Genomic DNA, 13,280 nt, shown 5'->3' on the forward strand with positions numbered 1-13,280 from the left:
TACAAGAAAACTTCCCAGACTTGAAGAATGAGACAGAATCCCAAATCCTAGAAGCCTACAGGACGCCGAATGTGCAAAATCATAAGAGATCCACACCTAGACACATTATAATGAAGATGCCCAACATACAGAATAAGGAGAGAATTTTAAAAGCTACAAGAGAAAGGAAGCAGATTACATTTAGGGGCAAGCCAATCAGGATAACAGCTGATCTTTCAACACAGACTCTGAAAGCTAGAAGATCCTGGAATAACATATTTCAAACACTGAAAGATAATGGGTTCCAACCAAGAATTGTGTATCCAGCGAAATTAAGCTTCAGGATGGAGAATGAAATTAAAACCTTCCACGATAAACAAAAGTTTAAAGAATTCGCAGCTAGAAAACCATCTCTTCAAAACATCCTAGCCAAAGTATTACAGGAAGAGGAAATGGAAAATAACAATGAAAACCAACAGTGGGAGGTAGGACAGTAAAGGGGGGGGGGAAACAATCAAAGAGGAAAACAAACAATGTTTAGTAACAGAAATAAACAAATATGGCTGGAAGAACAACCCATATCTCAATAATAACCCTAAATGTTAATGGCTTAAACTCACCAATTAAGAGACACAGGCTAGTAGAATGGATCACAAAACAAGACCCAACAATATGCTGCCTACAGGAGACGCATTTGATAGGAAAAGACATACATAGGCTGAAGGTGAAAGGTTGGGAAAAATCATATCACTCATATGGACTTCGGAAACAAGCAGGCGTGTCCATACTCATATCAAATAAAATAGATTTCAAGCCAAAGTTAATCAAAAGAGATAAAGAGGGACACTACATACTGCTTAAGGGAACCATACACCAACAAGACATAACAATCATAAATATTTATGCCCCAAACAATGGTGCAGCTATGTTCGTCAAACAAACTCTTCTCAAGTTCAAGAGTCTAATAGACCACCACACCATAATCATGGGAGACTTCAACACACCTCTCTCGCCACTGGACAGATCTTCCAAACAAAAGTTGAATAAGGAAACTATAGAACTCAATAACACTATTAATAACCTAGACCTAATTGACATATATAGAGTATACCACCCAACATCAAGCAGTTACACTTTTTTCTCAGCAGCACATGGATCCTTCTCAAAAATAGATCATATATTATGTCACAGGGCAACTCTTAGACAATATAAAGGAGTAGAGATATTACCATGCATCTTATCTGATCATAATGGAATGAAACTGAAAATCAACGATAAAAGAAGGAAGGAAAAAGCATACATCAATTGGAGAATGAACAATAGGTTACTGAATGATCAATGGGTTATAGAAGACATCAAGGAGGAAATTAAAAAATTCTTAGAGATAAATGAAAACACAGACACAACATATCGGAATCTATGGGACACATTGAAAGCAGTTCTAAGAGGAAAATTCATTGCTTGGAGTTCATTCCTTAAAAAAAGAAAAAACCAACAAATAAATGATCTCATACTTCATCTCAAAATCCTTGAAAAAGAAGAGCAAAACAACAGCAAAAGAAGTAGAAGGCAAGAAATAATTAAAATCAGAGCTGAAATTAATGAAATCGAAACAAAAGAAACAATTGAAAAAATTGACAAAACTAAAAGTTGGTTCTTTGAAAAAATAAACAAAATCGACAGACCCTTAGCGATGCTAGTGAAGAGAAGAAGAGAGAGAACTCAAATTACTAGCATACGGGATGAAAAAGGCAATATCACAACAGACACTTCAGAAATACAGAAGATAATCAAAAACTATTTTGAATCCTTATACTCCAATAAATTAGAAGATAGTGAAGGCATAGATAAATTTCTTAAGTCATATGATCTGCCCAGATTGAGTCAGGAGGATATAGAAAACCTAAACAGACCAATATCAATTGAGGAGATAGAAGAAACCATCAAAAGACTACCAACTAAGAAAAGCCCAGGTCCCGATGGGTATACAGCAGAATTTTATAAAACCTTTAAAGAAGAACTAATACCAATACTTTTCAAGCTACTTCAGGAAATAGAAAAGGAGGGAGAACTTCCAAATTCATTCTATGAGGCCAATATCACCCTGATACCTAAACCAGACAAAGACACTTCAAAGAAAGAAAACTACAGACCAATATCTCTAATGAACCTAGATGCAAAAATCCTCAATAAAATTCTGGCGAATCGGATACAAAAACATATAAAAAAAATTGTACACCATGATCAAGTAGGATTCATCCCTGGGATGCAAGGCTGGTTCAATATACGGAAATCAATAAATGTTATTCACCACATCAATAGACTTAAAAATAAGAACCATATGATCATCTCGATAGATGCGGAAAAAGCATTTGACAAAGTACAGCATCCCTTTATGTTCAAAACTCTAGAAAAACTAGGGATAACAGGAACATACCTCAATATTGTAAAAGCAATCTATGCTAAGCCTCAGGCTAGCATTACTCTGAATGGAGAAAAACTGAAGGCATTCCCTCTAAAATCTGGAACAAGACAGGGATGCCCTCTCTCTCCACTTCTCTTCAACATAGTTCTCGAAACACTGGCCAGAGCAATTAGACAGACGAAAGAAATTAAAGGCATAAAAATAGGAAAAGAAGAAATTAAATTATCACTATTTGCAGATGATATGATTCTATATCTAGCAGACCCAAAAGGCTCTACAAAGAAACTATTAGAGCTAATAAATGAATTCAGCAAAGTGGCAGGATTTAAAATCAACACGCATAAATCAAAGGCATTCCTGTATATCAGCGACAAATCCTCTGAAATGGAAATGAGGACAACCACTCCATTCAAAATATCTTCAAAAAAAATAAAATACTTGGGAATCAACCTAACAAAAGAGGTGAAAGACTTATACAATGAAAACTACAGAACCCTAAAGAGAGAAATAGAAGAAGATCTTAGAAGATGGAAAAATATACCCTGTTCATGGATAGGCAGAACTAACATCATCAAAATGGCGATATTACCAAAAGTTCTCTATAGGTTTAATGCAATGCCAATCAAAATCCCAATGGCATTTCTTGTAGAAATAGAGAAAGCAATCATGAGATTCATATGGAAAAATAAAAGACCCAGAATAGCAAAAACAATGCTAAGCAAGAAGTGTGAATCAGGCGGTATAGCGATACCAGACTTCAAGCTCTACTACAAAGCAATAGTAACAAAAACAGCATGGTACTGGTACCAAAACAGGCGTGTGGACCAATGGTACAGAATAGAGGACACAGAAACCAATCCACAAAACTACAACTATCTTATATTTGATAAAGGGGCTAAAAGCATGCAATGGAGGAAGGATAGCATCTTCAACAAATGGTGCTGGGAAAACTGGAAATCCATATGCAACAAAATGAAACTGAATCCCTTTCTCTCGCCATGCACAAAAGTGAATTCAAAATGGATCAAGGAACTTGATATCAAATCAGAGACGCGCCGTCTGATAGAAGAAAAAGTTGGCTACGATCTACAGTCGGTGGGGTCGGGCTCCAAATTCCTCAATAGGACACCCATAGCACAAAAGTTAATAACTAGAATCAACAAATGGGACTTACTCAAACTAAGAAGTTTTTTCTCAGCAAAAGAAACAATAAGAGAGGTAAATAGGGAGCCTACATCCTGGGAACAAATCTTTACTCCTCACACTTCAGATAGAGCCCTAATATCCAGAGTATACAAAGAACTCAAAAAATTAGACAATAAGAGAACAAACAACCCAATCAACAAATGGGCCAAGGACCTGAACAGACACTTCACAGAGGAGGACATACAGTCAATCAACAAGTACATGAAAAAATGCTCAACATCTCTAGCTGTCAGAGAAATGCAAATCAAAACCACCCTAAGATACCATCTCACTCCAGTAAGATTGGCAGCCATTAGGAAGTCAAACAACAACAAGTGCTGGCGAGGATGTGGGGAAAAGGGTACACTTGTACATTGCTGGTGGGACTGCAGATTGGTGCAGCCAATTTGGAAAGCAGTATGGAGAGTTCTTGGAAAGCTGGGAATGGAGCCACCATTTGACCCAGCTATTCCCCTTCTTGGTCTATTCCCTAAAGACCTAAAAAGAGCATGCTACAGGGACACTGCTACATCGATGTTCATAGCAGCACAGTTCACAATAGCAAGACTGTGGAACCAACCTAGATGCCCTTCAATAGACGAATGGATAAAAAAAATGTGGCATTTATACACAATGGAGTATTACTCTGCATTAAAAAATGACAAAATCATAGAATTTACAGGGAAATGGATGGCATTAGAGCAGATTATGCTAAGTGAAGCTAGCCAATCCCTAAAAAACAAATGCCAAATGTCTTCTTTGATATAAGGAAAGTAACTAAGAACAGAGTAGGGACGAAGAACAGGAGAAGAAGATTAACATTTAACAGGGATGAGAGGTGGGAGGGAAAGGGAGAGAGAAGGTAAATTGCACGGTAATGGAAGGAGACCCTCAGGGTTATACAGTGGAGGGGGTAGAGAGAGAGGAGGGGAGGGGAGGGGAGAGGTGGGGAGGGGGGAGGGTGGATGATGGGAAAGGCAGCGGAGCACAACAGACACTAGTATGGCAATTTGTAAATCAATGGATGTGTAACTGATGTGAATCTGCAATCTGTGTATGGGGTGAAGGTGGGAGTTCATAACCCACTAGAATCAAAGTGTGGAATATGATATGTCAAGAAATTTGTAATGTTTTGAACAACCCACAATAAAAAATTAAAAAAAAAAAAAAAAGATAAAATCCAGAAAAAAAAAAAAAAAAAAAAAAAAAGAATGTATTGGGGTGGACATAGAGACACATTAGTCCCTGAAAATATATGTACTAAAGAGACTACATCACTGGTATTTTTATGATGTCTTTATTCAAAGAAATCATTCAGAAGTGAAAACAATTATGATTACTACTAAGTTCTCTCTGTTGAGGGTTTTTCCCCCAAACCTGTTCAAATAAATCCTAAAAGAGACAACATCAGAGCCAAGATCGATAAAGATCATGTTCACTGTAGAACATCTTAACTTCCTTTGCCAAGAAAGTTCCTTAGAATTTAATTTTGGCCGTCCTCAAAAGAAATTTTTCATCTGGTCTTGGCAGTTTTCTAATCTTGACTTCTCCACAGTCAAGTAACCAAAAGAGACATGGTCCATCAGCCCTACAGAGTGACACTGTGATGACAGCTAGCCTACTCCAACACTCAGATGAAAAAGCCCGTTGTCAGAAACTTCCTAGGCCTGATTATCACTGCATAATTATTATTTCACCTAATAAACAAAAGCATTTCATTTTCTAATGTGCTGTCTTCAAAAGAGCATAAAAAGCATTATAAAACTATAATGCAATCCAATTTCCTCATTTTACAAATGAACAAACTGAGACCCAGAAGGGTCAAATTACTTAACCAGAGTTATTAAGCTACATATAAGTGGGACTAAAATGAGGCCCTACGCAAGCCACTGAACAGAACAGAGCTCCTTGAAATGAAATGGAAACTCCACTATGTATCAATATTGGGTGTCTTATCAGGAATGAATAATAGTTGATACAACTTCCATGTTGTGTGCCCAACAACAAGTAGCTCTTAACAGGAATTTAAGAAGAAATGTGTGACTATGTCAACACTTTTAAGGCATAAACAGAAGTACAAAGGAATAAAGGAATGTTCCATATTCGGTAAGTCAGTAGTTACCCAGGGAGCTGAAAATAGCTTTTCTTTCTAGTTCTGCACATAGTTGGTTTCACCCCTCCCCCGTTTGTTCAAGTGAGAGCTTACATGCTAGATCACTGAGATATACACTGCTGACATCAAAACATGATCTGTATTATGTTAAACAGGCATTTTTAAATATGCATTTAAAATATTTTCTTTCATCTGTTGTAATTTGATGGAACTCTATCCTTGGACCAACACTGCTTTGCCATTTTAAACCTGGTAGATTTACACAGAGTGGCAGATGAGAGGGCCCCCATTTTTATGAAAAGTCTCAGCCAGAAATATTGCTGATGGTGTGGAAATAGCAACTCCAAATCAATAGAAAATTGCCCTCTATATTCATCAGGAGGAACAAGGCACTCAGGAGAGCCGGCCACAGAGATGAGTTAAAGTTGATGAACGGTCTGAGATGGGAACAAATGTAGAAGAGGAACAGAAGAGCTGTTGATTGTCCAAAGGTCAATTGGCAGCTTTTTTCATCTTGTTGTATTTCACTCCTTCTAAAGATGCAGAGAAAATGTTCTTTTAATGTACCAGACAGATATAGAGGCAGAATGGAGTACGTGGGTAGCACATTTAAGGGCATATTATCCTCTTTCACACTCACTTCTATGCCAGGTGCCTACAGCTTCAGAATGGGCAGCAGAATATGAACCCTAGGATTTCATAAAGTCTCTGAGAGCCCATAATGTGAACAGCAACCAGCAAACAAGTCAAGTGGTGAAACCATTCCCCGTTTATGGCTCCTTGAAGTTCAGCAGGCAGCAGACTGCACTTAAGCATAGCAATCAACTACGACAGGAGAATCCCTATTACAGTAAGCAAAGAGACAGCTCCAAGGCAGCAGACCACAGCATCAGGGGGAAGGACAGAACAGGGGCAGAGAAATCCTGGGGAAAGCCTGGAATGGACTTGGTTGATTTTTAACTATTCTGGATAATTAAGAATGACAAAACCTAATTGTTCCCATTGCTTAGATGTACAATGCCTGGTGTATAAACGGCCCTAAAGATACCACTACCTGCCTCAGGTACCCTTTATTAAAAGGGCCCTGTAAACAGTGGGGAGAGCTTAATTTGAAAGTATCTGTTTTTTTTTTTTTCCTTCTCTGCATTTACATTAAGGAATATAAAGAATTCCTGAAACTTCCAATGTGATACAGTTTGCTAACCAAAGAGGGTTTCTCAAGTGTGGCAGCCAGGTGGCGGTGTATCTGGCGTATCTGCCAGAACAATTCTAATTTAAAGTTTCAAATGTGTCAATCATTAATTTCATCTGACTATTCATGACTATTCATGCATCAGCATAATCCATTACTAAGTCTGAAATCTGGCTGTCCTGAGACTGGACAAAATTTCTCTCATTTACAGTTATGTTATAATATGGTGTTGTACATATGATTATGTATATGGTCTATATAAAATCAGTACTTGTAGAAATGCTTAGGTCTTCACAAGCCTATTTTTTAAAATAGCTATTATTACAAGTCAACAAATCCCACCCAACTTGGAGGTGATGTTCCTGAATATGCTCCTCCCAATGAATCTAGCTGTTGTGCAAACAGTTCATTAACTCCAATGGATAAAGAGGCTTGGGCTAAACTATTATTTCTTTACGCAGACCAGAAGGCAGTGACATAGCCTCAGTCTACACCACTAAGCTGGCAGGCGACACAAGCACAATTCCAACAAGCATTCAGGGTGGGAAGAGAGTCTGGAATTACAGATGATTACAAAACGAATCCCTCATAAAATATGCCCAGCCATGTATTCCTCCAGACAGTGGTTAAGCAATCACAATCACATCTGGAAAGCATCTTTAATTTATATCCCCAAATAACAACAGCAGCAAGAGAAGGCCCTCATGACACCACCAACCTGCCTCAGGTACCCCTTATTAAAAGGGTTCTGTCAACAGTGGGGAGGGCTTAATTTGAAAGTATCTATTTTTTTTTCCTTCTCTGCATTTACATTAAGGAATATAAATGGTCAGAAGAAGTTTGTTATATTTGTCTACAACCCTCTCCATGTAGGGAATTTCTGATTTATGAGTTTAGAGATGATTATGTGGTTTCTGATTGCATATTCTTTTTCTTTTATTGTCCAAAGTTTGGACCATTGCTGTTCATCATACCCTAATCAGATGTCAAGAGGGAGAAAGGCATCATGGATGGAAATTTGATGGTGATATAAAGGGAACCGCTCACTCACTCAAACACCTTTATGTATTTTTATCGTAAGTGACCCTATTACTCATTAATACAGATAATCACAAATGTTCAGGTTTGCTGTGTGTCTTCAAGCCATCAGGCCTAGCACACAGCTGAAATTTCATAAACCAGAACCTAGACTTGCTTTCTTCAATCACTCATCCCGGCATCTGAAGAATACCATCTCCCACATGCCCCTAACTGTTCAGTATCTGACTTTTTATTCAGTTCCTTCTCCATTGCCTCATATTATCTCTGAAGCTGAAATTGGAAGCCGTTAAGTGCTATATTAAAGGCTCCCCTATTTATTATGCTATCAAATACACCAAGAAACCCTTCGTACAACCAAACTCAGGCATCTGTATCTTATTGCTCTATGGAAAAAAAAATAGAAAGTACATACAGTGGTTGACTTAAGAGCATTGGGCAATAGAAAAGTTCTTATTTCAAGTGATCCTTCAGACATAAACCCAATATTCTTACTTCATGTATTACAAAATTCATAAACTGTTTAACTTTTCAGACTTAAGTGACATAGTGGAAGTAGTAATATTCTTCAGAATTATCCTAATTTTCATCATCTTGAACCAATGTCTATTGTGTCCATCAATGTCTCCTATGAAGAGCCCTATCTGATACATTCTATTATGAACTTATTTCCATAGATAGTGTTCCTCTATTAGGAAACAGTAGCCTTTGACTATGATATAACAATTACAGGCCTCTCGTGTTTTCCTTTGCAACATGTTAGCCACTCATTCTCAGAAAACTTGTTGGGCTATGTGACTATGCCTACTTGACATTCTCCTTTTGTGATCTTTATTTTCTGCTTTTATTTTTCCAGCATTACTGTAAATCTACCTTTTATTGTAAGCCATGCCACATTCTTTGAGATAGGAGATTATGAACAATCTTAAAAGGAAACCTCAGCTCATGAACAAATTATGTCCGCATCCCAAATAATAACCCCATACCAAATGAACTGATCAACCCAGAGTAAAAGTGATAAAATTATGAATATAAAAATTTTAATTCAATGTAATAGTTTGGATCATATAAATTATATGAACATTTAAATGCTAAACATGTCTGAGGGCATATTCTGTAATACTGAAAATTTTATAAAGACTTAAATTAACAGGATTATTTAAATAAGCATTAGTAGAAATATCTTCAAAACCAAAATTTAAACTATGAAAGGCTATCAGATGTGGTTCATTAGATCTCCCCAAATTATACTGTAATTATCTTATCTCTTATTTATGCTTATCCCCCTCCATCTTTCACTGATTTATATTAGTTGTCTAGCTGTAATTGGACTTGAACTTTTCAGTTTCAATGAAGGTTTACATAAGAAAACTGATTATACTGGGGAAAAAAATCCTCACAAAAGCAGTATGTAGAATCAACCACTATTTATCATACATATAATTATCTTTTCTTTCAGCTTAGGATACAATTTTGCTCTTCTATAATTCAAATCTGTATAGGATTGTCATTTGATGTACAGCAGATGACCCGGCATCATATGAAAATAATTCACTGTGCCATGTGTCTCACATCATGGAAATCAATAGCTTGAATATAGAGACATCTCGATTAGACACTGAAAAAAAGCAAGATCTGCCTCCTCCTTTCCTGTATCATTAAAATGGCAAGTATTAAAAAAAATGATACTTCTTTTAAAGTTGGTTTGGGGGGAATCTATTATTATTTCCAGTTGGGACACTGATGAGCATTTCCATCAAATGGAAGAAAAATTGAGGATATAAAGTAGTGTCAGTAACAGCCTGAGAGGGATGGAGTGTAGATTTGTTACAGTATCGATTGGTGCATTTCTACAGCACCTGTGTAGTATCATGATCTTGTATAGCTTAACAGGGCGTTCACTTATGATCCTGAACACAGAGAAGTCATCCACTCTTCCTGCTTTGTTCCTTAAGAAGCCCCTAAACCAGAGTCACAGCAATCATCATATTAGACACAGTGAGGTAAATAACCTGAAGGCTGAAATTTGATCTCTCTGCAACATGTGAAAAACTTAAACTACCATTATATAACTTCATAACAAGTAAATCTATAGCATCAAACACTAATCTATAATCAAACAAATCCCAGTGACAAGTTAAAGGCAAGATTCCTAACAGTTCACTGGCAAAGCCTTGTAAAGCAACTGTCCAAACATGATACTGCTTGGGATAAGTTCATGTTGGAGAAGTGAAACAAATTATTTTCCTGATTTTATAAATGGTGAAAAATAGAAATGAAAGCATATTGTCCCTCACCGGGGCCCTGTATCTGGTCTAAGGAATATAAATGTACAAGTTTTATTTTTTTCCCCATGTAACTGAATAGATTTTAACATAATGGGTTGAACTGTCACCTGGCCCCATATTAACTATAATTGCAGTTGAAAGATTCTAACTATGCCAGAATCAAATCTAAAAACAGCTCCTTTTTCAGAATCCTCCCTTCAAATTTTAGTTATATCTTTTTTTTTTTTTTTTTTTTAAGTTTTGATTCCAGAAATTTAAACCAGAGGCGCTCAACCACTGAGCTACATTCCCAGCCCTTTTTAATATTTTATTTAGAGACAGGGTCTCACAGAGTTGCTTAGGGCCTCACAATGTGGCTGAGGCTGGATCTGAACTTTCGATCCTTGTGTGCCACCGCTCTCAGCTAGTTACATCTTTTTAAAAGAAAGGAATATATTGTTTTCAAAAAAAAAAAAAAAAAAAAAAGGAATGCACTGTTTTATTTTGCTTTGTTTTCTTTAGCACACATAAATAAGTTTTTTTTCTTTTTTAAAACTTTTTGTTTTAGTTTTAGATGGATATAATATCTTTACTTTCTTTTATTTATTTTTATGTGGTGCTGAGGATCAAACCCAGTGCCTCACACATACTAGGAAAGCGCTCCACCACTGAGCTATGACAGCCCTAAATGATTTTTTTCCTGAATGATTAGATCCACACTCACCTACTAGGACTGGGATGACAAGCACAATCTCATTTCTCTGACTGATCTGACACTGGACATGGTTATAGGTCCCAAAGACAACGCATACTCACAAAAGACCTTTTGAGAAGCCACTGGGGCAAAAAGCAGGCCACCAGTGTCAATATAGCCAGGACTACTTCAAGGGTAAGTGAAAAGTTTCAGAAAATTAGCCCAGATGTCATAGGATGGCTTAGTCAAAATAGAAAATTTAAATTGTTAGAAAATCAGCTTGAGCAATGAAAACCTAACCCAACGGTGCACGAAGGGACACCTCTCAGTCAAGAACAGTACCTGGAGAACTGCCGCTGCAGACCGCGCATCTGAACTCTGTTGCGCTCTGACTCAAGGGTCACCTCCCGCAACCGCTTCTCACTTTGAAGACGCAAGTGTCTCTCCTCTTCCAGTTCATGTATCAGCTTCTCATGCTATGAAAGACACAGGGAAGAACTTTCAAAAATGTATTTAGGACAAAAAAATAACTAGTAATAGCTGTTGGTCCCTAAGTGCTAGCGTGAGCGTCATATGTGTTCATTTCATCCCAGTGACAACCCCATGAAATAGATTCTGTTATTTATCTATTGTTAGAGACCAGGGAACTAAGGATCAGTGAGATGTAAATGATGTATCCAACTTCAGAGACCAAAAGGTAACAGATTTTGAGTAGTGGATGATTTAATTCCAAAATTTTATGATTTCCCCTAAACCAAGTTGCTTTCGATGAAGAATGATGACCCTAATATACTATCGAAAGCAAAATAATTCAGATAATAATTAATAGGAGCATTATACCTATTCAAAATTATTTCATGTTCTCAATCTCTGCCATATTCTTTATATTACTGTTTTCATAAAAGGACAAAAACCTTCAAGTTTACAAGACAATGAATGAGTTTTAATTTTGCCATATGAGGTTTTCAGAGATAAAAATAAGCCAAATCACCCACTGTTTTTATAATTCTAGATAAATAGATCATTTTACCAATGGAGACTATGGATCAAAAGACAGACTGACTCAGAGTAGTTGGTTCTGCAAGGGCTTAGATCCTCCTTATAAAATTGATTTAGCTATTCTCTTTTTGTTTTGTATGAATTCTGTTATTCTTGTTGCCATTTTTAAGCATGCCGTACTTACTGCTGCTACTAAATTGAGCACTTTCTATAAGAATATGTAATTCTATGATAAAACCAAAGATGCATAGTTTTATTATGAGGAACATAAATTACTAACAGGAAAGAAGAGAAGAAGAGACTTCTATGTTGCCATAAATCAAATTCTATTACTCTGTCGCATGGATTACTCAGGGTTAAATGTGATCCATCACATGGGGCGTACTCATAGAAAGTGACACAAAAGATGAATTTTCTTTAGTTCTAACTTATGAGGGGGAATTTGTCCTGAAGAAAATATCAGAGTCTCATCTAGAAATAAATCATTATCCTCTAAAAATGCCTACACATCCCCCTTCCTCTGCACCTTTGATCATGTCCTCGCTTCTGCTTCAAATACTCTCTAAGGTCTCCATTGGAAGCCAAGGGCCTTTCTAAGGCTCAGCTATAGCCACACCTTCTGGAATTCTTCCTCACCAGACCATCATTCTCTCCCTTCCTTGGATTCCAATAGTGCCTACTATACTTAACACCTTTAATGTTATGCTGTTGTTATTTTCCATATACATTTGTCATAATTTTTCAGCTGGATAAACATCTGTTGGACATGATGAGTAGATTGTAAGAGCAAATGCAATTTTTACATTTAGCACATGACCTAATAGTATTACTGGAAACATTCACTTATCAATTGTGAAGCAATCTTTTTTGTTAAGTCCTTAATCAATTTTTAACTCCCAAATCAGTTACTTTTATCAACATCAGAAAAAAATCAAAATTTTATACTGACACTTTAGAATGTGATATTCTGAAAGCTTTGGAAAGGAAAAAAATTGTTGGTCTTAGCAAAGAATTAGGCTAACTTGGTACAAATGGCTAAAATGGGAATTTTACATTATATACATTTTTTACCAATAAAAATACTCAGTTACTACACACAATCAACATTCTTTTCTTTGTGGACTCACTTGAGTCAGATCTGCTGTTATACTTCTCTTAAAAGTACAAATTTGTTCCAGTGCAATTGATAAATCAGGGAACAACTTGAGCATGACACAAATCTCACATTTGCTTCTGCCCAACTTCATTCATGAGAAAAATATTGTACCCTGCTGACCCAAGTTGCATAGAAACACACAAAATACACACATTTCAAACAGACCTCAGTCCACTGTGCACATCATGAGCCACAATCATTCTGCGCTCACTTTATGATAACTTAGCAGCTG

At 36.7% G+C, this 13,280-nt stretch overlaps 1 protein-coding gene across 11 annotated transcripts in view; it reads right to left on the reverse strand.

The window, feature by feature from the left end:
• The window catches only part of Nckap5 (NCK associated protein 5), a 969,537-nt gene that overhangs the window by 443,194 nt on the left and 513,063 nt on the right, over positions 1–13,280 (reverse strand). For all 11 annotated transcript variants that reach the window (XM_046447215.2, XM_046446521.2, XM_058581637.1 and 8 more), the window contains one exon: positions 11,236–11,369. In XM_046447215.2, coding sequence (XP_046303171.1) covers positions 11,236–11,369 — 134 coding nt within the window. The remainder of the gene's footprint in view (positions 1–11,235; positions 11,370–13,280) is intronic.

Source organism: Marmota monax, unplaced genomic scaffold (assembly GCF_021218885.2).
Source record: "Marmota monax isolate L192 unplaced genomic scaffold, Marmota_monax_Labrador192_F-V1.1 WCK01_AAM20220418_F8-fsc00154, whole genome shotgun sequence".
NCBI classification, from domain to species: Eukaryota; Metazoa; Chordata; class Mammalia; order Rodentia; family Sciuridae; genus Marmota; species Marmota monax.